At 34.5% G+C, this 25,416-nt stretch overlaps 1 protein-coding gene across 3 annotated transcripts in view; it reads left to right on the top strand.

The window, feature by feature from the left end:
- Window positions 1–25,416, top strand: part of CNTN5 (contactin 5) — a 1,407,026-nt gene that overhangs the window by 1,072,734 nt on the left and 308,876 nt on the right. For all 3 annotated transcript variants that reach the window (XM_040489700.1, XM_040489698.1, XM_040489699.1), the window contains 4 exons: window positions 254–435; window positions 7,164–7,300; window positions 9,782–9,911; window positions 18,388–18,538. In XM_040489700.1, coding sequence (XP_040345634.1) covers window positions 254–435; window positions 7,164–7,300; window positions 9,782–9,911; window positions 18,388–18,538 — 600 coding nt within the window. The remainder of the gene's footprint in view (window positions 1–253; window positions 436–7,163; window positions 7,301–9,781; window positions 9,912–18,387; window positions 18,539–25,416) is intronic.

The following is a 25,416-nucleotide window of genomic DNA, read 5'->3' on the forward strand; positions in this document are numbered from 1 at the left end:
TTTTAAAATGTATAAAATATTGTCTCTGAATTGCCTTCCTGAAATATGAAAGAAAAGGAAACTATCTTCCTTGAATTTAACTATTTACCAGACAATACACATGGAAAGTGAAGTATATCAACCAGCACGTGGTCTTTAATTGTGATTACACTTTATTGCACTCAGCCGATTAAGTGCTTAAATTACCAGATAATAGAATCTATGTTCCTAATAATGGAAAGTGTATTAACAGTATTTTTCCTCTTAATTGTAGCCCAGTTCCAACAATCACATGGATGAAGGTTAATGGTTATATTCCTAGTAAGGCACGTCTGCGGAAATCTCAGGCAGTGCTGGAAATACCCAACGTGCAGCTGGATGATGCAGGCCTATATGAGTGCAGAGCTGAAAATTCACGTGGAAAAAACTCCTTCCGTGGACAATTACAAGTATACAGTAAGTGTTCTCAGCAAAGCATGATGCTCTAGTCATTCCCAAGGGTCAAATTGAAAATGCAAATTAATTTGAACGACATATTGTTTGTTAGGTAGTACATAAAAACCAAGTAATAATTTATAATCATACTATTTTTGCATGGTAAAACATCATGTAAAATTATGCTATACACAGAAGTGCTTTAAATTAAAAATGAATGGGGAAATAGCAGGTTCTTTGCATAGAATAGAGAGTGGCTATACTTAAAAATGAGATGTTTTCCTTGCACCAAAGCCATTCTCTGATAAATTAAAAATCTTGTAACCTTTATTAATTTATTCTTGCCATTGGCCTGAATCAGGAATTTCAATCTATTGCCCATGCACCAAATCCTGCCCAGATGTCACTTTTTTGAAAATAAAATTTTAGGGGCACCTGGGTGGCTCAGTCGGTTAAGCGTCCGACTTTGGCCAGGTCATGATCTCATGGTTCTTGAGTTTGAGCCCTGCATCAGGCTCTGTGCCTGGGGCCTGCTTCAGATTCTGTGTCACCCTCTCTCTCTGCCCCTCCCCGACTCACACTCTGTCTCTCTCTCTCAAAAAAAAATGAATCAACATTAAAAATTTTTTAAAAGAAAGAAAAGAAAATTTTACTGGAACACAACCACACCCATTTGTTTACATATTGTCCATGTCAGCTTTTACACTGCTATGGCAGAATGAGGCAGTTGAGACAGAATTAAGTAGCTGATTTGCAAAGCCTAAAATATCTACTATCTGGTCCTTTACAGAAAAACTTTTCTGACCCCTGGCCTATATTAATATATCTGTATGATAAATAGCCTCTACAACATACAAACATTTATATATCCAAAAATGCCAAAGAACCAACCAGGTTGTGCATAAGAACTGGGAAAATCTACTTCAAAAAATATCTACAATTTCATCTTTACTTCTGAGGATCATAAGTTGTATCTACTTTTCATATTTGCTTTTATAATGTACATGAAACATAATGGGGAAGTAATAGTATTCTTATTTCCTATATAAAGACACACACACACACACACACACACACACACACAACCACACACACATGCACACAAAGAGGAACACTATAATCTAGAACATTGATATAAGAAAATTCAAATGCTTTCAATATAAAACTATCCAAATTGCCTATTTGGCTGAACCCACCAAACAACTACAACTGTCACTGTATCTCAAGATCCATTCACCTAAAAAGCTTACGGCCCTGCAAAGGAACTCTTAAAGAACAGTTTGAAAGATTAATATCTGAATTTAAACTGATTTTTCTTTCTTGATCTCTAATAACTCCTTTAGGAATTCAGTAGTCCAACCTTATTACTCTACCATACATATTTCATTCATTCATTTATTCAATTAATGTTTATTAAAAGCCTATTATTGCTCTACATACTAGCAGTAGAACTTTGAAGGAATTCGTGGTCCACCAGATTAGATGAAATGCAAACTCCACATTAGAACAGAGCATGTTGTCTGCAGTGATAAAGGCATGTGCAAAGGATTGTGGGAGCAGATTCTACTGCATCTACTGGGATGAATCAGAGAAAGCTTTCCAAAGGATATCTTTAAGCCTTTCTTTAAAGGCTAAACAGGGGAAAGCATCCTGAAGAAAAACATAGAGCCATTTAGAAGTTTGTAAGATTGAAGCACTAGCACTGGTTTGTTTATTTAGGCCATGGGTATTATAGTTTGATGAAACTCACAAAGCAAACTGTTCACAATTTCTTACTACATCATTAGGTCAACTGTGTAGCCATAGGGGTAAAAATTCTTGCTTCTGTACCCCAATGAACAATAATTAACATTCAAATACATTATGTTGGTTTATACTCCAAAGTGTGAAGTTATACCAGTTTCTCTCTACAAATAAAAATCTGATACTGAAAGACAAGTGTTCAACCAGAGCATTGTCACTCAAAACCACACAAAGAAATGCAAGGAGAGACTGTTACTCTTAAGGCAATTTGGGAAAATTTCCAAATCTTTCTGGGTGGTGAAAATTGGCCCACACCTAAGTTATAATTAGATTTACAGTACAGGACAGAACCTCCCACATGGCACTACTCCATTGTACCTCTCTCCATTCCAGCTACTTGATTCATAGTAGTAATGATTATTTCCAAGAAAAAAGAAATAAAATTGATTTCACTCAATATTACTGGTTTACCTTCTGGTAAGAGTGTACTACTAAGAAACAAACTGTGAACTCTCCTTGTCATGCACAATTAGATGTACAATGCAGGCCAGCCAGGTAAGGACAGACCTTCCCAAAACATGCATCATTTTGAATAGAGAATAATTAAGATTATTGACTAGAAAAAGAAACTGGGCTAGCTGGCTACTCTGGTATATAACATCTGACAGTTTGGGAAGGTATCTTGGAAGAATTTGGCCTTTCACTGTAGCCCATTCTTAGGGTAGTTTTTCTACACTGCTCCTGATTTTGCCCAAATAGTTCCAGTTTATGTCTGTAGCACTGGGACAATAACAAAAAGCTCTATTTCACTTCCAGACACTGTCTTGGTTATTACATAGTCACCCAATTTGTACTTTTAAATCTGTTGCCTTTGACATAAGGGCTTTTCTCCTCACCCCTGAAACTCTGTAGAATTTAAGGATCTTGGCTAGCATTTCCTCCTGACAGTTGATACAGAATAGCATGATGCATGAATATTTCACTGTATCCATGGTTTGTATTTGGAATGTTCTCCTTTTAGGAGAATGGATTTTTGTTGGAAGTTCTGTAACCTGATCTTCAACCAATGAAAAAAGTAGAGGCTGACACTTTAACCTAAATGGTCAATATTCACTGAGTACTGAAAACATATAGTTTTTCTTGTGTTCTCACTGTCTTCATGAAAGTGTAATTATGGGAATGTTTTACATGTTCACTTAGTTGTTTAGCTCAATGGATGAGCCAAGGTTTTAAGACAACCTTTCTAGTCTCTGTTTTTGTTGTTGTTGTTGTTTTTGGTCAAATCATTACAAAATGAGTGCCAACATAGGTGGTGGGCATAAATTTAAGCCACACGGTATTTATAATTAAGACTCTGTAGGGGTCCTTGGGTGACTCAGTTGGTTAAGCCTCTGACTCTTGATTTCAGCTCAGTTCATAATCTCACAGTGTGTGACATCAAGCCCCATGTCAGGTTCTGCACTGACAGTGTGGAGTCTGCTTGGGGTTCTGTCTCTCCCTCTCTCTCTCTCTGTCCCTCCTCAATGCTCTCCCCCTCGCTCTCAAAAAAAATAATAGTAATTTTAAAAAAAGATCTATATTGTAAACATAATGCAACAAATAACACAACAAAAAGTCCATGGTACTAAAATAATAAAAATAAAGGTAAACTTACAGGTGTTATTTAACCAATACATTCGAATAACAATACTCATGAAATTAAAAAAAAATTAAACTACAAAAAAACATAATTGAATAAATTGAAAAAATAACAATTGAAACTTAGAAAAAAACTACATATGTATTCTATTAAATATGTCTTTTTTTATAACATATGGTAGTTTTATAGGTGAAATAATTTCTTTGATTATTTCTATGTCTTTTAACTTCTGATGATTAATCAAAGACTAGTCACACAAATTTACTAGTCACACAAATTTTTAGTCTTTATATTTCCAACATAAATTGAACCCTATTTGTTAAAGTTCTCAATTAAGATGAAAAGAAACAAAGAAAAAACAAAAAGAAGAAAGAAGTAAGGAGGATAGGAGGAAAAGAGGAAGGAAGGAAGGAAATTAAAACAATTTTAAGCAGTTTTATATGCAAGGAGATCTCAACAGGAGGTACTTTGTGTAGAGAAAAATATTATATAAAGATATGTGATCTATGAGTTTAAATATGTATCATGTGCCCCACAACTAATAATTTCCCCAAATATCCAATAAGGAATAGAATTTTATTTTCATTGTAGTGTAGTATTATAGATTTCCTTATTTTTAAAAGATCTCTGGAGAGTGCCCTCACAAATTTTAATGCCTTCCAATGTCTACAATTTGATTATTAAGCTTTTCCAAGACAAAGATTTGCTTTGTTTCGTTTTGTTATTTTTCCTATCAAGCATTCTGTTAAGCTGAATGGATAAACAAGATGAGATATATATATACACACACACACACATACATATGGTATATATGGTATACATATGGTATACATATATATAAATATATATATGGTATATATACATAACGACAGAGTATTACGCGGCAATCAAAAAGAATGAAATCTTGCCATTTGCAACTACATGGATGGAACTGGAGGGTATTATGCTAAGTGAAATTAGTCAGTCAGAGAAAGACAAAAATCATATGACTTCACTCATATGAGGACTTTAAGAGACAAAACAGATGAACATAAGTGAAGGGAAACAAAAATAATATAAAAACAGGGAGGGGGACAAAACAGAAGAGATTCATAAATATGGAGAACAAATTGAGGGTTACTAGAGGGGTTGTGTGGAGGGGGGTGGGCTAAATGGGTAAGGTGCACTAAGGAATCTACTCCTGATATCATTGTTGCACTATATGCTAACTAATTTGGATGTAAATTTAAAAAAATAAAAAATAAAATTAAAAAAAGGAAACCTTATATGATTTAGACTCAAACTTGAATTATTAGAATTAAAAGAGACAAAGAAGAAAAGTAGAACATTCCAGGTGGATTTAACAATTTGAGGAAGATGCAGGGTGTTCTTAGGAGACAGTAAACCTGTGTGCTTGGATTACAAGGATCATGAATAGTATGAAGTAGACTGGCAAAGCAGGATAGTAAAGTTTACAGAAAGCCCCAATGAGAAAGTAGAGTTTAATGATACTTTTGTATCTTACCATTCCTATCAGCATTTTTAGCATGCATGAGAGATAACTAAAAAGGGACTCATTTTAAAAGACAGGCATGAAAGTCATGAAAGCTAATATTTGAAGCTCACCATGGCAAGATTTTTGCTTGATAGCTCCTAGGCTGATGATATTGTATCGGATGTTGATGTTGGATCACAGAATGTGTTCAAAGGCCTACAAATTCTGAATATGCCAAAGTAAGGCTCCTTACAGTCATTATCTAGAAGACCAATGAGCTATTGAAAACAAAATTCCCATTCAGAGATCAGGAGAAGGCAAAACACACTAGGAATGCAATAAATGCTTCCAATTCATTTTTCAATGTGCCAGAGTAGAATGAAATAATTGTATGCTGCCTGGAGTCAGAAATATCTGACTTTTTTTTTTTTTCAACGTTTATTTATTTTTGGGACAGAGAGAGGCAGAGCATGAACGGGGGAGGGGCAGAGAGAGAGGGAGACACAGAATCAGAAACAGGCTCCAGGCTCCGAGCCATCAGCCCAGAGCCCGACGCGGGGCTCGAACTCACGGACCGCGAGATCGTGACCTGGCTGAAGTCGGACGCTTAACCGACTGCGCCACCCAGGCACCCCTGAAATATCTGACTTTGAATGTGGTTTCTATGCCTTATTAATTGTGTGACCTTGGGTAAATTTTTTTTTTTAACCTCTCTGAGCCAAAGTTTCCTGATTCATAAAATTAGATGTTTGTTTTCAGGATCGATGTAACAAGGATTAATTGATAATGTAGCTCAGTGTCTAGGACTAGCAATTAATAAATGAGAGTTCTTTCTCACTCTGTTTCCTCCCTTTTAAACTGCTTAGGTTTTGGACCCACTATTGTCCCTTTAGACCCACTATTCTAGTGTTCAGGTGCAGTTTCCTTTAGTACATCTTCTTTCCTTTCTTGTGCTACCATATCCTATAGCATTGATGTTAGACTTCCTCTACCACAATATAAACTCCTAAAAAAGAAATGACATAGATGCTCCCATATCCTTAATAACTTCTAAGACCAAGAAAGGACTAAATAGTATGAAGTGAATGAATCAGTGATCAAAGTCCTCACTGTCACAAAGTAAAATATGTTATAGGTTAATGCCAAAAAATTTGCTAGAGAAAAATAATTGTTCAATATTTATAACTATTGTTTCAGTTTTTTCAGTGTTTTTGTGGACAAAGAGTCATTTGTTTTTAGTAGTTTTATTTTAAAAATTATCCAATGGAGGAAAGACACTATTTTGTGTCTTACAGGTTGTAAACAAGTACATTATCTCTTTCTTGATAAACTAGTTTTTCTCTGTTGTAATTTTGAAAAAGGATTTTAAAAAGTTTTGAAGAATGTTAATAAATATATAAAAAAATTTACACCAAGAGAAATTTGAATTAATAAATTATTTTTCCTACGCAATATAATTTATTTTAGAAAAAACAAAAATAAAAAAGCAAAGCAATTATTCAATAAATGGTCTTTTTGTATTATATCACCTTGCATTAACGCTGCCTCAATGTCTGGAAAAAAAGAATGCCTCTAAGTACTTGATTTCCTATTAAACAAGTTCTGATACCTTGGGGAGACTGTAGCCACTTGCTGTAAGTTGGGTAAAACAATAAGATACACTTGACCTAGCTTACAAAATGTTTTAAATTATCAAAATATTATCACTGCTATATCTTTTTACACAGGAAATAGAGTTCTGTGTGCAATGCAATGTTGTGCTTCTTCTGAATACCTACAATTATGTGAATTGATAAAAAAAATTAATGCAAGTAATATTTCCACATGAATTTTGAATTTGGTAAAGTGTTTGAAAAATGAAGTCATCCTTCTTTAATTCTTAAACTCTTACAGCTTATCCACACTGGGTAGAAAAACTGAATGACACTCAGTTGGACAGTGGGAGCCCTCTCCGATGGGAATGTAAGGCTACTGGAAAACCCCGACCCACATACCGTTGGCTGAAGAATGGAGTGTCCCTCTTGCCTCAGGTACTGTTGGTAACTGTTAATCTGTTCCAGTGTAATTTAACAGGATTTCACACAGGATATGACAAACTATCCTCCTTTTGTCTTATTGAAAGTCATTTCTTATATGCCTCCTAATGTAGTGAAGTGAGAAATAAAATGTATTTATAAATAAATTTTTTAACGTTTATTTTTATTTTTGAGACAGAGACAGAGCATGAATGGGGGAGGGTCAGAGAAAGAGGGAGACACAGAATCCAAAACAGGCTCCAGGCTCCAAGCTGTCAGCATAGAGCCTGACGCGGGGATCAAACTCACGAACCGCGAGATCATGACCTGAGCCGAAGTCAGACGCTTAACTGACTGAGCCACCCAGGCGCCCCTAAAATTTTCTTTTTAATTACCTGATTAATTTTTGAGGAACATGTTGTTAGTTTGTTTTATTTGATCCTATAAATTCATGGGAAAATATCAATTATTATCATAGATTCATTGCTGTCTCTAGCTGACTTTTAGATATCATCTAGCTTGTTCTGTCACTTTGCAGATGGTGGAATTTGTCCCAGAAGTAAAGTGACTTGTCCAAGATCATGTATCTGGTGAGAGACGAGACTATTATAGAATCCTAGCTTTCTGTATCTTGGACAGGTTCTGTGACATCCTACTTAATAGGATTTAAAAAACTATATATTTTTTTTAGTAACTTTGCATATTTTTGAAACGTACTGGATTTGAAAATAAATCAATTACTGTTTAGTTTTAAAATGATGGTAATAATTTTAGCCAACTCCCTTGTATGGCCTTTGCAGAAAGGAGGGCAAGGCGAGAATAGTTCACTATTTATGGCCAAAAATGGAAGGGTGGTATATGAGGTTGAAATTCCGAACACAGATTATGCCCAGGTCCTACCACTACCAAGAGGTCTCTTGTCTGTCATTCACCTCTTTGGGCTTCAGTTCGCTCCTTCATAAAATGAAGAGATTGGATCATATCATCCCCACAGTCCCATCCAGCTCCAACATTCTCTTATAAAACCGGTTAGGCCAAAACAAAACACAATTACAGAAAACGAATACAGAAATACAAATAACTATAGAGCCATTAAAACTGAGGGTGTGAGAATCCTGAGTCATTGATTCATTGTCTCTTTCTCTCTAATTTCCTGGGGATACCAGATAAACCTTGAGAAAAGACTATGCTGGTCATATTTTCTTTCAGCATCCCAGTAAATTAAATTCCACTGGCAGATAATACTGTTGCAAAGTGAATGGGCTTATTTTGAAAATTATGTAAACTTACTTGGCATCTCTGTTGATAGGTAAACCACTGATCACTAAAATTGAAAGAATTATTTGTTTGGCATTAAGTAGACAGGATACCTTAACAGCATTTTAAATTTCAAATTTGTTGTTGAAATGAGCTCTTGGTTTCAGTTGACCTCAATTTGCCCATGCTCGGTTTTCTGAGTTCTATATTAAATTTTATCTGATAATGAGTTTATATTTTTTGGTCAATAATTTTGTACAGAATCCAGTTGCAGGGCAGTTTTTTTATTTGTTTTAGTTTGTCAGGAAGTGAGAAAAGGTAAACTTCTGATCACATTAATATAACAAAGGGATTCTTTTTTTATTTTTATGTTTATTTATCTATTTTGAGAGGGAGAAAAAGTGTGAGTAGGGGAAGGGCAGAGAGAGGGATAGAGAGAATCCTAAGCAGGCTCCACACTGCCAGCATGGATTCCGATGCAGGGCTTCAGCCCACAAACCACAATATCATGACCTAAGCCAAAGTCAGACACTTAACTGAGCCACACAGGTGCTCCTAGCAAAAGGATTCTTCGTTTGACCTGGGCTGGTTTTAACTTTGATCTTACTTGTCTACACTCACAATTTTTTTTTATTTTTTTTTTCAACGTTTATTTATTTTTGGGACAGAGAGAGACAGAGCATGAACGGGGGAGGGGCAGAGAGAGAGGGAGACACAGAATCGGAAACAGGCTCCAGGCTCTGAGCCATCAGCCCAGAGCCCGACGCGGGGCTCGAACTCACGGACCGCGAGATCGTGACCTGACTGAAGTCGGACGCTTAACCGACTGCACCACCCAGGCGCTCCTACAGTCACAATTTTTTCCACATGTGAACCCCTTCTTCTTATGTAAAATGAGCTCAATCAAAAGCATTATCTGCTGATTATATTTTATAGGCTGATCTAGTATATAAAAAAAAAAAAAAACTGCTCAGTATAAAAACAAAACTGAAACTAAAACTCCTAAGAGTAACTACAGTAAAATACTGTTATGATGTCTTTTTTGACCAAGAAATAGTTATAATTTACAAAAGACATTTTATCATAAAATAATGAACAGTAAATTTGTGTTATTAACTTGTCAAATAATGTTCAACTGCATTCATCGGAGGCTTCTTTCCCTCGGACTAGAAGAGAGTAACTGCAAAATCTGTATGATTTATTCATTTTCTTTATCTATTTATTTTTATTTTATTACAGAATAGGATTGAGATGGTTAATGGAGTATTGATGATCCACAATGTGAATCAAACAGATGCTGGAATGTATCAGTGTTTGGCCGAAAATAAATACGGAGCCATTTTTGCGAGTGCTGAGCTGAAGATTCTAGGTATGCAATCTAAGTAAATAAATAGGAAAAATGTGTTGCTTCTTTTCATGCTTTAATTCTTACCATACTGAAGTTTTATGATGTAATTGTAAAAATCTAGTTTATTACTTTAAAATAAATGATATGTTTTCCTGATATATGTTTTTAAGCTTTTGCAGGACAAGTTTACATTGCGTACAGTTTGTCCCATCACTTCTTTTATAAGGTCTTTTCAACTTTAGTTTTAATAGGTTTACACACTATCTTTTTTATGGTATATAAAAATCATGTAGGAGATATGTTAATTTTCATAAAATAATATCTTGAGGGCAGGGGATCATAATGCCGATTTCTAGCAGCCTCTCCCTGCTTCCATAGCAATGCTAATATTTACCCACACAGCTCTTACTTACCAATAGGCAAGACAACATTCCAAGGGAAAGGCAGCACTCTGAGTGAGGTAAAGCACCCTCTCATCATGGGGTATCTACCATTATTAGCCTTACCTGAAAGGGAAAGCCTTTCTGAGACTAAGCCCAGCTGTCTCAGAGGGTTACACCCTTGATAGTAGTGTAACCAGGACACTAGCACTTCATTATTTAAGTACCACAAGAAAGATTCCATCCAGTGGAACAGGCTACTCAATGGAACATGTTTGGGCCACAGGAATGGATTTTACTTTTTTGCATTCTAGTTTCCTAAACTTTGCCCTGGGATATTTGTAATACAAAGAAAGAGACTTGAGTGATCAAAATTCACTGTCTCCCAAGGTGGGTAGGAGCTCAAGTGTACTTTCTTGCTCTGCATTAAAATTCCCATAGCACAATATTAACAGAAATACCCAAGATCCCAGGAATCTGGAAACTTACCACTTACATATCAGCTAAATGTAACATTCTATAAATCACCTTATTGAATTATGAATGTTCGCACTTAGAACTTCTCCACATTGTGATAAACCCACTTAGAGTAGATACAAGAGCCCAAATTTCCATCTCCTGCAGTATAACCAATCAAATATGAATGTACTTTCATGTCAGCTTACACTCCAATATTTCTGGATGAAGAAGATAATTCAGCCTTAATTGTTTACATAGAAATATTCTCAAATGTGTCCTTTTCTCATTCACTAGACATATTTTCAAAAGTACCTCTTATAAGTTTAACTCCTAGTAGGCATACAAAATTATTTAGCCTAGTAGGCTAGGATTTTGATGGTTTCCTGTCTCAATTTAGGTTTTTCATCCATTTTTAATTTACTTTTGTGTATGGTATAAGAAAGTGGTCCAATTTCATTCTTCTGCATGTTGCTGTCTAGTTCTCCAAGCACCATTTGCTAAAGAGATTGTCTTTTTCACATTACATACTCTTCCCTGTTTTGTCAAACATTAGTTCCCCATATATTTGTGGGTCCATTTCTGGGTTCTCTATTCTATTCCATTGATCTATGTGTCTGTTTTTGTGCCCCTACTGTACTGTCTTTTTAAAAAATATTTTAATGTTTATTTATTTTTAAGCGAGACAGAGAGAGTGAAAGCAAGGGAGGGGCAGAGAGAGAGGGAGACACAGAATCTGAAGCAGGCCCCAGGCTCTGAGCTGTGAGCACACAGCCTGATGCAGGTCTTGAACCCACAAACCATGAGACCATGACCTGAGCCGAAGTCAAATGCTCAACCAACTGAGCCACCCAGGCGCCCCATACCATACTGTCTTGATGATCATTGCTTTGTACTACAGCTTAAAGTCTGAGATTCTGATGCCTCCAGCTTTGTTTTTCTTCAACATTATTTTGGCTATTCAGGGTCTTTTCTGGTTCCATGTAAATTTTAGGATTGTTTATTCCAGCTCTGTGAAGAATGCTGGTGTTATTTTGATAGGGTTTGCATTGAATGTATAGATAGCTTTGGGTAGTATTGACATTTTAACAATATTTGTTTTACCAATTCATGAGCATGGAATGTTTTCCATTTCTTTGTGTCTTCTTCAGTTTCTTTAATAAGCTTTCTATAGTTTCCAGCATACAGATCTTTTACCTCTTTGGTTAGGTTTATTCCTAGGTATTTTATGTTTTTTGGTGCAATTATAAATGGGATCAATTCCCTGATATCTCTTTCTGTTGCTTCACTATTGGTGTATAGGAATGCAACCGATTTTTGTACATGGATTTTATATCCTATGACTTTACTGAATTCATGGATCAGCTCTAGCAGTTTTTTTGGTGGAGTCTTTCAGGTTTTCCATGTAGAGTATCATGTCATCTGAAAAGAGCTAAAGTTTCACTTCTTCTTTGCCAATTTAGATGCCTTTTATTTCATTTTGTTGTCTGACTTCTGAGGCTAAGACTTCCAACACTAAGTTGAAGAAGAGTGGTGAGAGTGTATATCCCTGCCATGTTCCTGATCTTAGGGGGAAAGCTGTTTTTCCTCATTAAGGATGATATTAGCTGTGGGCTTTCACATATGGCTTTTATGATGGTAAGGCATGTTCCTTCTATCCCAACTTTCTTGAGGGTTTTTATCAAGAAAGAATGCATCTATTGACATGGTTATATGGTTCTTATACTTTTCTTCTATTAACGTGGTGTATCATATTGATTGATTTGCTAATATTGTACCAGCATGCAATCCAGGAATAAATCCCACTTGATCATGGTGAATGATCTTTTAATGTACTATTGAATTCAATTTGCTAGTATCTTGACAATTTTTACATCCTTCCTCATCAGAGATATTGGTTTGTAATTCTCCTTTTTAGTGGGGTCTTTGTCTGGTTTTGGAATCAAGGTAAGGCTGGCTTCATAGAATGAGTTTGGAAACTTTCCTTCCATTTCTATTTCTTGAAACGGTTTGAGAGAATAGGTATTAACTCTGCTTAAATGTCTGGTAGAATTCCCGTAGAACACTATCCGGTTCAGGATTCTTATTTGTTGGGAGGTGTTTGATAACTGATTCAATATCTTTGCTAGTTATGGGTCTGTTCAAATTTTCTATTTCTTCCTGTTTGAGTTTTGGTAGTGTGTGTCTAGGAATTTGTCCATTTCTTAAAGATTTTCCAGTGCATATAATTTTTCAGAGTATTATTTTATAATTGTTTATATTTCTGTGGTATTGGTTGTGATCTTCCTCTTTCATTAGTGATTTTATCTATTTGAGTCCTCTCTCTTTTTGAGAAGTCTGGCTAGGGGCTTATCAATTTATTTATTCTTTCAAAAAAACAGCTCCTAATTTCATTGATCTGTTCTACTGTATTTTTGGTTTTGATAGCATTGGTTTTTGCTCTAATCTTTGTTATTTCTTTTCTTCTGTTGGCTTTAGGCTTTATTTGCTGTTCATTTGTTAGCTCCCTTAGGTGTAAGGTTAGGTTGTATATTTGGGATCTTTCTTGCTTCTTGAGATAGGCCTGAACTGCAATGTCTTTTCCTCTTACGACTGCCTTTGCTTGAATGCCAAAGGGTTTGGCCTGTCATGTTTTCATTTTCCTTTGCTTCCCTGTAATTTTTAATTTCTTCTTTAATTTCCTGGTTAGCTCATTCATTATTTAGTAGGATGTTCTTTAACCTCCATGTATTTGGGGGCTTTCAAAATTTTTTCTTGTGGTTGATTTAAAGTTTCCTGGCATTGTGATCTGAAAATACGCACGGGATGATCTCAATCTTTTTTCACCTATTGAAAGATGCTTTGTGACTCAATATGTGATGTATTTTGGAGACTGTCCCATGTACACTTGAGAAGAATGTGTATTCTGCTGCTTTAGGATGAAATGTTCTAAATATATCTATTATGTCCATCTGGTCCAATGTGTCATTCAGAGCCATTGTTTCCTTGTTGATTTTCTGCCTAAATGATCTGTCCATTGCTATAAGTGAAGTATTAAAGTCACCTACAATTATGGTATTATTATTAATAGTTTTGTTTATGTTTGTGATTAATCGATTTATATATTTGGGAATCACATTGGGGGCATAAATATTTACAATTGTTAGTTCTTCTTGCTGGATAGACCCCTTCATTCTGATATTATGCCCTTCTTCATCTCTTGTTACAATCTTTGTTTTAAACTCTAGTTTGTCTTGGGGCACTTGGGTGGCTCAGTCAGTTAAACGTCTGACTTCAGCTCAAGTCACGATATCATGGTTCATGAGTTTAAGCCTTACATCGGGCTCTGTGCTGACAGCTTAGAGCCTGGAGCCCGTTTTGGATCTGTGTCTCCCTCTCTCTCTGCCCCCTCCCCCACTCATGCTCTGTCTCTCTCTCTCTATCAAAAATAAACATTAAAAAATTGTAAGAAAATAAAAAATAAAATCTAGTTTTCTGATATAAGTATGGCTACTCTGGCTTTCTTTTGATGTCCATTAGCATGATAGATGATTCTCCATCCCCTCACTTTCAATCTTCAGGTGTCCTCAGGTCTAAAATCCGTCTCTTGTAGGCAGCATATACTTGGTAATTGGATCTGTTTTGTTTTTGTTTTTGTCTTTGTTTTTTGTCTGTTTGTTTGTTTTTAACGATCTGATACCCTATGTCTTTTGATTGGGGCATTTAGTCCATTCACATTCAGAGTGATTATTGAAAGATATTAATTTAGTGACATTTTTTATCTGTAGATTTTATATTTGTTGTGATGTTTTCTGGTTCTTTGTAGTCTTTGCTGCTTTCGATTCACAGAGTCCCCCTTAGGATCTCTTGCAGGGCTGGTTTAGTGATCACAATCTCCTTTAGTTTTTGTTTGTTTGGGGAAGTCTTTATCTCTCCTTCTATTCTGAATGACAGCCTTGCTGTATAAAGGATTCTTGGCTGCATATTTTTCCTATTCAGCACATTGAATATTTCCTGCCAGTCCTTTCTAGCCTGCCAAGTTTAAGTGGAGAGGTCTGCTACTAACCTTATGTGTCTACCCTTGTAGGTTAAAGACCTTTTGTCCCTAGCTGCTTTCAGAATTCTCTCTTTATTTATTTATTTAATTTGCTAGTTTCACTGTGATATGTCATGGTGTCCTGTTTTTGTTGATTTTGAAGGGCAATCTCTATGCCTTTTGGACTTGGATACCTGTTTCTTTCCCCAGAAGTTCTCAGCTATAATGTGTTCAAATAAATCTTCCGCCCCTTTTTCTGGCTCTTCTTTTTCTGGGGCTCCTATGATACAGATATTGTTTTGTTTCATGGAATCACTTAGTTTTCTATTTCTCCCCTTATGATCTAGTAATTTCCTTTCCCTCTTTTTTTCCAGCTTTATTTTTTCCATAATTTTATCTTCTATTTCACCTATTCTCTCCTCTGCTTCTTCCATCCTTGCTGTCACTGTATCTAGTTTATTGTACATCTCAGTTATAGCATTTTTGCTTCATCCTGACAAGTTCTGCTGATCTCTGCAGCAAGAGTTTCTCTGGTGTCTTCTATGCTTTTTTTAAGCCTAGCTATGAGTCTTATGACTGTTATTCTGAATTCTTGTTCAGATTCATCTTTTATATCTGATTTGAGCAATTCTCTGGCTGTGATTTTTCTTGACCTTTCTTTTGGGGAGAATTCCTCCGTACTGTTATTTTGGCTAAGTTTCTATCTTTTGCATATCTTAAAAGCTTGTTATGTGTCCTGCACCTGAGAGTACTATTATATTAAAAAGGAGTCATACATTGTCCAGGGCCTGGCACTCCAGAAAGTGTTTTTGGTGAATGCTGTTTGCACTCTATTGTTATGTTTTGGCTGCTCTATCCCACCAGTCAGTCCTCTGCAGAGCTCCTCCTCACTTGTAGTGGTGGAATGTTTGGACTTTCAATCAGATGTGTTTTGATTTGTTTGTTGAAGTAACCCTGGAAAATAAAAAGAAAGAAAGAAAGAAGAAAGAAAGAAAGAAAGAAAGAAAGAAAGAAAGAAAGAAAGAAAGAAAAGGGAAACTTGACCTCATAAAAAAAGAAAAATGAAAGGGGAGAAAAAAAAAGAGAATCAAAAAACCATGAGGCTAATTACAGACAAGGAGAAATGAAAATAAAGAAGAAAGAGAAACAATGGGAAAAGGATAGAATGAAAATGCCTGAAAATGAATGAATAAGAATTGACCAAAAATAAATCAGAAACTATAAGCCTGATTTAAAAAAAAGGGAAGAGGGAAGGAAAATGTAAATAAAATAATAAAAGAGAAAAACAGTTTGTCTGTTGGTGCCTGGGAACGGTGGCTGTGCTGCTCTGGTGGAGAGGCTGGCTGCATTGGAAGAATCAGTCTTGCTCCAGTAAATAAGCAGTTGCCAGGCACAGAGGGGCAGGGTTTTGCCCTGCCTCCACTGGGGGCTGTTGTGCTTCTCTCTGAAGTCCCACCATGTTGATGCTGAGGGGAAAAATGGTGACATTCCAGGCTCTTCTCCCCATACCAGGGACCTCAAACCATGTTGTTTAGGCAGTCAGTTTTCCCTGCTCCACAGTTCTGCACCTTCTAGGCGCTAGGCTAATCAAAGTCATAAAGGACCCAACTCTCCCCTGTTCCAGAGTGGAGTCTCTCCAACCTGCAGATAAAAGACCACTGGCTGGCACCTGCAGGGTCTTTTGTCCTGGCAGAGGCAATAAACCACCTTTCCAAAGTACTCCAGGAAGGGACCAGCTCTATCCCAGTGCACCAAGAGATCGCTACACTGTGCTATGTGCTCTGGGGTCAGGTCCTTTCTCCCCAGGAATGCACACCATGTCTCCTGGCTTCACTCTGGAGAAAGCTGAGCACTTTTGAAAGCTCCAAGTTTCAGTTTGAAGAGCTGTTTGAAAAAAAAAACCCAAAAAACAACAACAACAACAAAAAAGAAAAACAGAAAAAAAATGACATTCTCCATATTTATCCTTCCCCAGTCTGTGGTCCAGAGAAGTTTTCCTCTTGTGCTAACTCAATGCTGCACTTTCACAACCTTCCCTCTGTCTCTCCACAGAAAGGGTTTCATCCCCTCCATGCCTATGCTGTTTTATCTCCCCCAATTCACATACCCACACCTCGATCCTTCCAAGCTGTCTCCGTCCAACTGTGGAAGTCTTTCTGTGACTCTGCATATCGATTTCCTGGGTGTTCCAAGTGATATGAGCTCAATACAGTTGTGTTTGAGAGATGAGGAAAATTCCGGTCCTCCTATTTCTCCACTGTCTTAACTCCTTCCTCCTTTTCTGTATCAATTCTTATCTCCTCTCAATTACAAGCACATATCTTTTTTGTTATATATATATATATCTTTTCATGTTTTTGTGCCATGCATTATACTGCTGTATAATGGACATAAAATAATTATGTCAAATTGGTTAAAATAAATGCCTCAGATACAGTAGACTTATAGACATATCTCCCAGGTTCTCTTTTAGATTCAAAAGTGTGTGTGTGTGTGTGTGTGTGTGTGTGTGTGTTGGTCTCTATGTCATGTGTTCTTTTAGTCCAGTGTCCTCAACCCACAGCTGCCCACCAGAATTACTTGGGGAACTAATCAAAAGTATCTTCACAAAAATCGAGTGAAAGCAATATTAATATTAATGAAGTATCAGACCTAATTGAATAATTGCTACCAATGAAGTGAAATTTTTAATTGAAATTTAAATAATTCAATTTTTAAATGTATTTTAAAACAACTACAGTTAATTTTGTATAATGTTAAAGTAAAATATACAGTAAAACTCCAAGATAGGAAATGGATGACACAGGATTACCTTCTCTACATGTAACCTCTATTTTTCCAAAGGAAGCCCCAAATAGACTTTCTTGCCAGCACCTTTACCTTTTGCTCAAGGTGCTCATATTAGTCTTTCAAAATTAAAATTGATAATCATAATTAAAGCATGTCATTTTTTGAAACAGTCTGTCTGTGGACCCCACATAATATGAAACCATTATCTGCTAATAATTATATGTTTAAATTTTGAGTTAGTGCCTTTTGCATGTGTAGATAACCTGTGGTTTTATTAGAAATGTATCCCATGAATGGATAAAGAAGATGTGGTATATATACATATATATATATATATATATATATATATATATACACATACATACAATGGAGTATTACTTGGCAATCAAAAAGAATGAAATCTTGCCATTTGCAACTATGTGGATGGAACTGGAAGGCATTATGCTAACTGAAATTAGTCAGTCAGAGAAAGACAAAAATCATATGACTTCACTCATATGAGGACTTAAAGAGACAAAACAGATGAACATAAGGGAAGGGAAATAAAAATAATATAAAAACAGGGAGGGGGACAAAACAGAAGTGACTCATAAATATGGAGAACAAACTGAGGGTTTCTGGAAGGGTTGTGGGAGGGGGGATGGGATAAATGGGTAAGGGGCATTAAGGAATCTACTCCTGAAATCATTGTTTCACTATATGCTAACTAATTTGGATGTAAATTTTAAAAAATAAAAAAAATAAATTAAATAGTAAAAAAAAAGAAAAGAAAGAAAAGAAATGTATCACAGAAAAGTTGAAAAATTTTGATTTATTATCATTACTTCTGGTAGAATTAACATTTTCTTTTTCATAGCTTCAGCTCCTACTTTTGCACTGAATCAAATGAAGAAAACAATAATTATTACCAAAGACCAAGAAGTCATCATAGAGTGCAAACCCCAAGGCTCTCCAAAACCAACCATTTCTTGGAAGAAGGGAGACAAAGCAGTTAGAGAGAATAAAAGGTTAGAAGTCTATTTCATAATTCAAACTCTTAACATCAAACATTTTTTTGAAGTTTCAGGTGATACAGACAGAGTATACAAGAAAGAGTTTTTGCAGTTATAATGAACTATATTTCATGAACAGATTAAAATATGGTTTGTCTATATAGCGATTAAAAAGAATTCAGATTTCTACTTCAATATGATCAGATTTCTTTGCCTCCATGGTGTTTCAGTAGTGATGGGAATTTCACCAGGTTATGAAGAAATCACACACTTTGATTAAGCTAGTTATTTTTGCTTTCATTTAGGGTCTGCAGATTTGGAGATTCACAAGTTATCTATAATAATTTACTTTAATGTTAATATTTACATGATATAAACATGAATCTTTTGGGTAATCACTTTATGGCAGAGTATTTTCAGGCAAGATTTGTGTCTAGGTTTGTACTTCTTTTTTCAATCTCGTTGAGGCAAAATAATATAGAATTACTTCAGTTGCCATAGACAAATGAGAAATGTTCAGAGGAATATTTAATGTGTACAGATTTGGTTTTGGTAAGCAAAACCAAAGGACATCACAGTAGTACAAATGGGAAAAAAATGATGAGAGAATCAAACCATCATAGGACTGTGTTTGCCAAGTTCAAAAGCCCATGCTCTATTAATAATTACCATATTTGTGTTGTAAATGATGATTCAGCTTTGAGAAAATAATATCCTCTAATATGTTGAAATGAGGTTGCATAGGTTGTTTTAAAGTGTTATTTATTTATCATTTTATCGATAAGGATAAGCAGATCATGCTTTGTTTTATATCTGTCTGGATCTAAGTAATCATATAGAAAAATTAATTGATGTCAGTATTAGGGGTCCATTTGAATAATTCTTTAGGTAATTTTGGAATATTTTGAAATATTTGAAAATTTACTATAGAAATTTTTCTTTCCCCTTCTAATCTGAGAATCACTGATTTAAATTGCCTGTCTCAGATGAAGTAACTTACAGACTAATTGGTTCAGTTCAGGCCCAAGGATGATGTATGATGCCTGAAAAGGGTGATCATCTATAATTAAAATGGGTTATACTGATCGTCTTGTTTTGAAAGAGAATTTATCTTTGTTATTCAGGCAGGGTGGGAGGTACAAAATCATAAATATGTGTATATATGGTTAAAATGCATATGATTGAATTGAATTTTTTGTATTGTTGCTCATAGAAATTTAAACAAACAAAAACAAAACCTGGCACAACCCTTATTAAAGCAGAAGAAAATATTTTTGTAGAATTAGATCAAAAAGTTTATCATGTTTTTTAATGCATCAAAGATTTTTATATCATCAAAATGTATTTGCCATATTGGTACAAACCACTACATTTGAAATGCATTATTTGTGTTGTTCATGGGTGGCATGTGAGTCTTATCCTATTTATTTCAGTTCACCACCAGAGAATTTTCCTCAGCAAATATACATAGACATCACTGATGAGTTTAAAAAATTAGATAGCATCTCATTTGTTAAAGCAAATGTATTGAGAAAGGAACAGGATTAATGAATTTTCTGTTACAACAAATATAAACATACTAAACTTTTTTTTTCCAGAAGTTGAAAAACAGTTTGTGAATTTTCCAGTTTTCTTGATTCCTTTTCTCCTCACTGCTATCCCTTCAGGTTAGTGAGACATATACACTGGCTTCAAACTCAGATCACTCAATTTTCCAGATGTCAAATACTCTGGTCAAAGTGCTATTCAGGAAGGAGGCTAAAATGTGAAATATTTGTGTTTTTATTTATTCAAGTAAAAGCAAGACTGGGCTACATTTAATCAGCCTTTTGCTACTCTGATCTGTATGTTTATGTTTGTAAACTCTAGATGTTTGTAAACTCTAGATGTTTATGTTTATAAACTGATTTAATTTAATGACTACAGAGGCATTTTTACACTTAAAATTGACAGGCACACTTGCAAAATATTGTCTTTACTAATGTACAGTATGTTACCTTATTTTGTAGTTCCAGGTTTCATTAAAAATACAATCTAAATAGAAATTTAAAAATATTAAGCATCAGGTATTAAAAGAAAAGGCTAAGACTTAAATAATAATAGAAAGAATTCCATAAAGCAATGTAAGAAGACATATGTAGATATTTGAAAAAATTGCATGCCAAACATATGAATAGAAACTTGAAAATTAAAATTTCCAATGTATATATTATACATTCTTAAATAGAATTTCAGTTTCATATGACACCTTATTTTCTTATAGAAATTTTAGGTCACTTCTCTGTTATAAAGCACACCAACTGATAAGAGTTGTAAATAAAAATGGAGGTGTTAGAAAACTGTTAAGGGTTTGATATCTTTGTGTCTTGCATATTTCACATTAGGGTTACAAATTCAAATCATGTTTTATTTCCTTGGAATACAAGTATATTCACCATTCATGTGATCTACATCAAATAGGTTCCCCAATCACCCAGCCCCCAATAACTGTAGGTTATTCTTCTAATAAGAAATGTTAAATGAATTAGTCTTTTCCTTCATTCACAATTTTCACAGTTATTTTGGATCACTTCAAATTAAAGATTGAAACAGCAAATGGCAATTTCCTATATGGACATATAGAGATTAGTATTATATTGGAAGAAAGGAGTTAAAATAATATATATTATAAAAGAAACATGTAAATATGAAAAATAAAACATTTTAAATGCATAAAATGCATAAAATTATGTCCATAGCAATAGCATAAAAATGCAATGAAAGATGTTAATTGCAGAAAAATATCATTTAATTATCTGAAAACTAGTCAGAACCTCAAAAAAAAAAAAAAGAATTGAAAGCTTGGGTCAATAACAATTTAACTCTAAATTGTAAATGCAATGTTGTAACAACTGAAGTTAACAGTTAATCATTTGTTTTATCAACAGAATGTCAAATTACATACTGACTTTCCTTTTTCTGTCAAATTTTGATTGAATCTTTCAGATTTTGTTTGGTTTGTTTTGGAAGGGGATCTTCTTTGTCTTTTTTTTTTTCTTTTCTTGTATTTATCTGTTGTGCTAAGGAAGTATATAAATCATTATCCTAAAATTTACAGTCTAGTAGGTAATAACTAGAACATAATATGACTTTTAGAAGAATTTTGATTAACAAGTTGTTATCAAAATATATTTCAAAATATTTCATTCATTTGGTCCTAAATTATGCACCTAAAGTATATTTTAAAATAAGTTATATTAGAATTTGTGAGTGGTTTGTAGTTATTTCTTGTTTATATCACAGAATGTTCAGTATGAATTGATGCTTAAATAGTAAGTCACATTATTATTGACAATGATGATGACTGCTATAGCACTTATAATTTATGAAGCACTTCAACATTGTGAGTAATAGTATATAATCCAGTGTATAAATCAAGACTTCATTTCCTGGCTTATCATGAAAACTGTGAGCTTTCAACAAGTTGCTTAATTAATTAATTAATTAATTAATTTTTTGCTTATAAAACTAGAATTCAAAACACTAACCACATTGGATTGTGAGAATTGAATGAAATTTTGTAAAATACACTGGCTGGTGTATAGCATTTAATAAACGCTCAATGAATGTTATTTATGATGATGATGCTGTTGCTGCTGATGGTTAGTGGTGGTGGTGATGATGGTGGAATCAGTTGAGCCTTTGAACCTTTGAATACTGACATATATTTTTGTTATTAGTAGTTCTGGAAATTTTTACCACTCCCTTTTTCTTTCTCCACTAATTCTAGAATGAATTCTAGAGATTTAAGTTATTATCTCGGATTAAAGGAGTCTCCATGTGATAAATATGCTGTTCATTAAATCGGTGCCTCTAAAGTGATATTCTTTGTCCATCAGAGCCTGAAATCTTCACTTCTCATCATTTATGGCATGGCCATTCTCATCAACCTTACCTACTCGTAGTTCAATATCTCTTGGATAGTTTCTGATAGCAGACTGAACATTTACTTCTGTAATCAGTATTATAGGCCATGTGCAAACAGATGAATGTATGTGGAGAGTTAATGGAAACAGAAAAGGCTTTTAAAGGATTTTTTACTCTTTCTCTTTTTTTTTTTTTCTTTTAAGGAACTTCACATTTGCCCCATCACTTTTAAAGATCACTAGCACACATTCATTTAGATTTCTTAATCAGTCATGTCCATTTTCATACTAAACTAATAAGCTCCAGGAGTACTAAGACGTGAAATGTTCCATGGAGATTTTCTCCTCTAGTATATTTTCATTCAAAATGTTCTGCTCATCAAACTTATATTGGATTTTCACTTCAGCTCATTATTTCCATTACTTAGCCATTAACTTTTGTTAAAATATAATCACCCAGAAGCACTCCAGCAGTGCACAAATATTAAGCCTTCATTATTACATGTTCAATTTCCTGTACTTTTTGTGGGCAAAGACAATCTTGGCTAAAATGAAAAATACTTAGTTTTTGGTTAAGACACAGTTTTAGTTGTTGTTTTTATTGTTCTGTTTTGTTTCCTTTCCATGTGCACATATATTAATTATTATTGAACCCCAATGAATGTGCCATTCATGTTTAAAAATTATTTACAATTATTGAAATATTAAAATGGTTAAAGTACAAATTTTCATTTCTAGGCAGAGGGGGATACCAGTGTTAGAAATATGGACTATAATCCAAATGGGTGCTAAAGAAATCCTGCATCCAAAAAAATAAAACTTATCCTATGAAGGGACAGGATTATAGTGTAATTTCTCTTTTATGGTACTGTCCAAAATCCCTTGTAATATTCCCCTGCTCACCAAAGGAGCTTCAGAACAATGAAGTTTTCAACTTACTCATTTAACACACACAGAAAATTGCACTTGAAGTACCCATTAGTTGGCTTCTAGTGGGAATTCATGTTGTGTTTATTAGGCAAAAATTATCAGGCTTACATATTGACTCATGGACATATGGAAAAATATGTTTGTAGTGCAAGCCCTAAAGGACATTGTTACTGAAGGGAAAATAGGGTCTTCTTTTTCAAAGGAAGAAGAAGAATTCATGGGGATAATTAGAGTCTTGTTTTTGTCCCTTTGTTTCCACTTACATGCTGTGTTTGCTAATGAACAATCTGTTTTGTTGTTTCCTCTGTGACAATGTCTTTTACATATTAAGAACATAAAACAATGTAGACCCTAGGTATCTTGGTTTTTTTTTTTTCAGTGTCTAAGAAATTATATAATGAGAGAAAATGAGCTTTCATATACCAAGAGTATATCAGTTCACTTCCTTGGTAGATTAAAATCTATGCTTCAAAGGAATAAAATGATCAAAATGACATTATTTATCTAAAGGAAGAGAAGGTTGATAACTGTCTTCATAAGATTTAATACCTATGAACAGCTTACAATATACGATATGTTATCACTTGGGGATTCTTACTCGCTATTCCAAAGTTCCACCAAGTTTAAGAGGATGAGAAGAAAATGGCCTCACATTCATTGTGATGAGGTTAGGAAGCTGACTTCCTGGTTTCCATGAAAACTAATGGCAGAAGGCTCTGCCTAATTTACTTTCACCACCTTCCTTTTAAAATGCCAGTAGAAACACAAAAGAGGAAAAATGCAGTCATAGCAGCATTGGAAATTATGAATATAGATCAACAAATTCTTGGCTCCTAAGAAGAATCACCCTTTCAAATAAAATGGACCCAATTAAGAAATGATCAATAGCTTGTTCAAGCCTGGACCTCTGAAACTCAACAAAATCAATGTAAGAGCTGGTAGAGGGAGTCTTTCACTAACCTCTGCTTTATTTCCATATCTACCAAATTCAGTAACTGAGTCTCACTACAATGTTTGACTTGAAAACCTCTATTACATGGAAGCCACTCTTTAAGGTGGCAAACTATTACTATCCCTATTCTATCCACAATAATTCAAAATAAATTTGGAGATTATGAATCCAGCAATAGGACGAGAGAAGACATAAATGCTAGGATTTAAGTGATTCATAAATAAATAGGATGAGAGAAGACATAAATGCTAGGATTTAAGTGATTCATAAATAAGCAATGATGTCAATAATTAGTGATATAAATGAAAAATATTGAATATAAATGAAGAATATTGAAATCCATGGATACTGGAAATCATATAATTCTATGTACTACTTCTGGCCAGAGGGGCTATGCACTGTTTCAAATTTTCCAGGAGGCACATTACCTTACATAAGATGTGAGAGGTGGGAAGCAATATTTTGCCTCAGTCTGAATGAGTTGCATAGAGCCCTACTAACCTCAGAACAATTTGACATGGGTTTGTTCAACTGACTGGTGTCAAGATTAGTGTCTGAGGAAAAGACTCTGGGACACTGACAGAAATACCAAAGGGAGACAAGGAAAACTAAGAACATTTCCAACAGATAAAACCAAGCCTGTAAACATGGGAACACAAAAGTATAAAACACAGAGACTATCAATATAGTATACACTATTCACAAGTTATCTCTAAGAGATGGATTATGTATAATTCTAATTTTGTGCTTTTCTGTATTTTACAAGTTATATGTAATTATTGTCTATAATTATTCATATAGAATTGTATACACAAAGAAATTGTATATAATTTTTATGCACTGTCCTTGTAATCAGTAAGTAAAGTTAAGGAAAACACCACAAATTTGTAGTGTTGTAGGAGGAACTTTCTTAAGATAATATATTTCTAATCACATAATTCAAATAGTTTAGATTTGATCAGAACATATGAAAAGATAAAAAACACTAATCCTCCTGCTACATTTTTTTTCCATCTTCAGAGAGAAAAACTACTTGGCATTGAAAACAATTCAAGCTTCTTGGCCTAATCTTTTAGAGGTGTATTATAGAAGAATTTATGTAATTT

Source organism: Herpailurus yagouaroundi, unplaced genomic scaffold (assembly GCF_014898765.1).
Source record: "Herpailurus yagouaroundi ecotype Mexico unplaced genomic scaffold, PumYag 180, whole genome shotgun sequence".
Classification (NCBI taxonomy): Eukaryota; Metazoa; Chordata; class Mammalia; order Carnivora; family Felidae; genus Herpailurus; species Herpailurus yagouaroundi.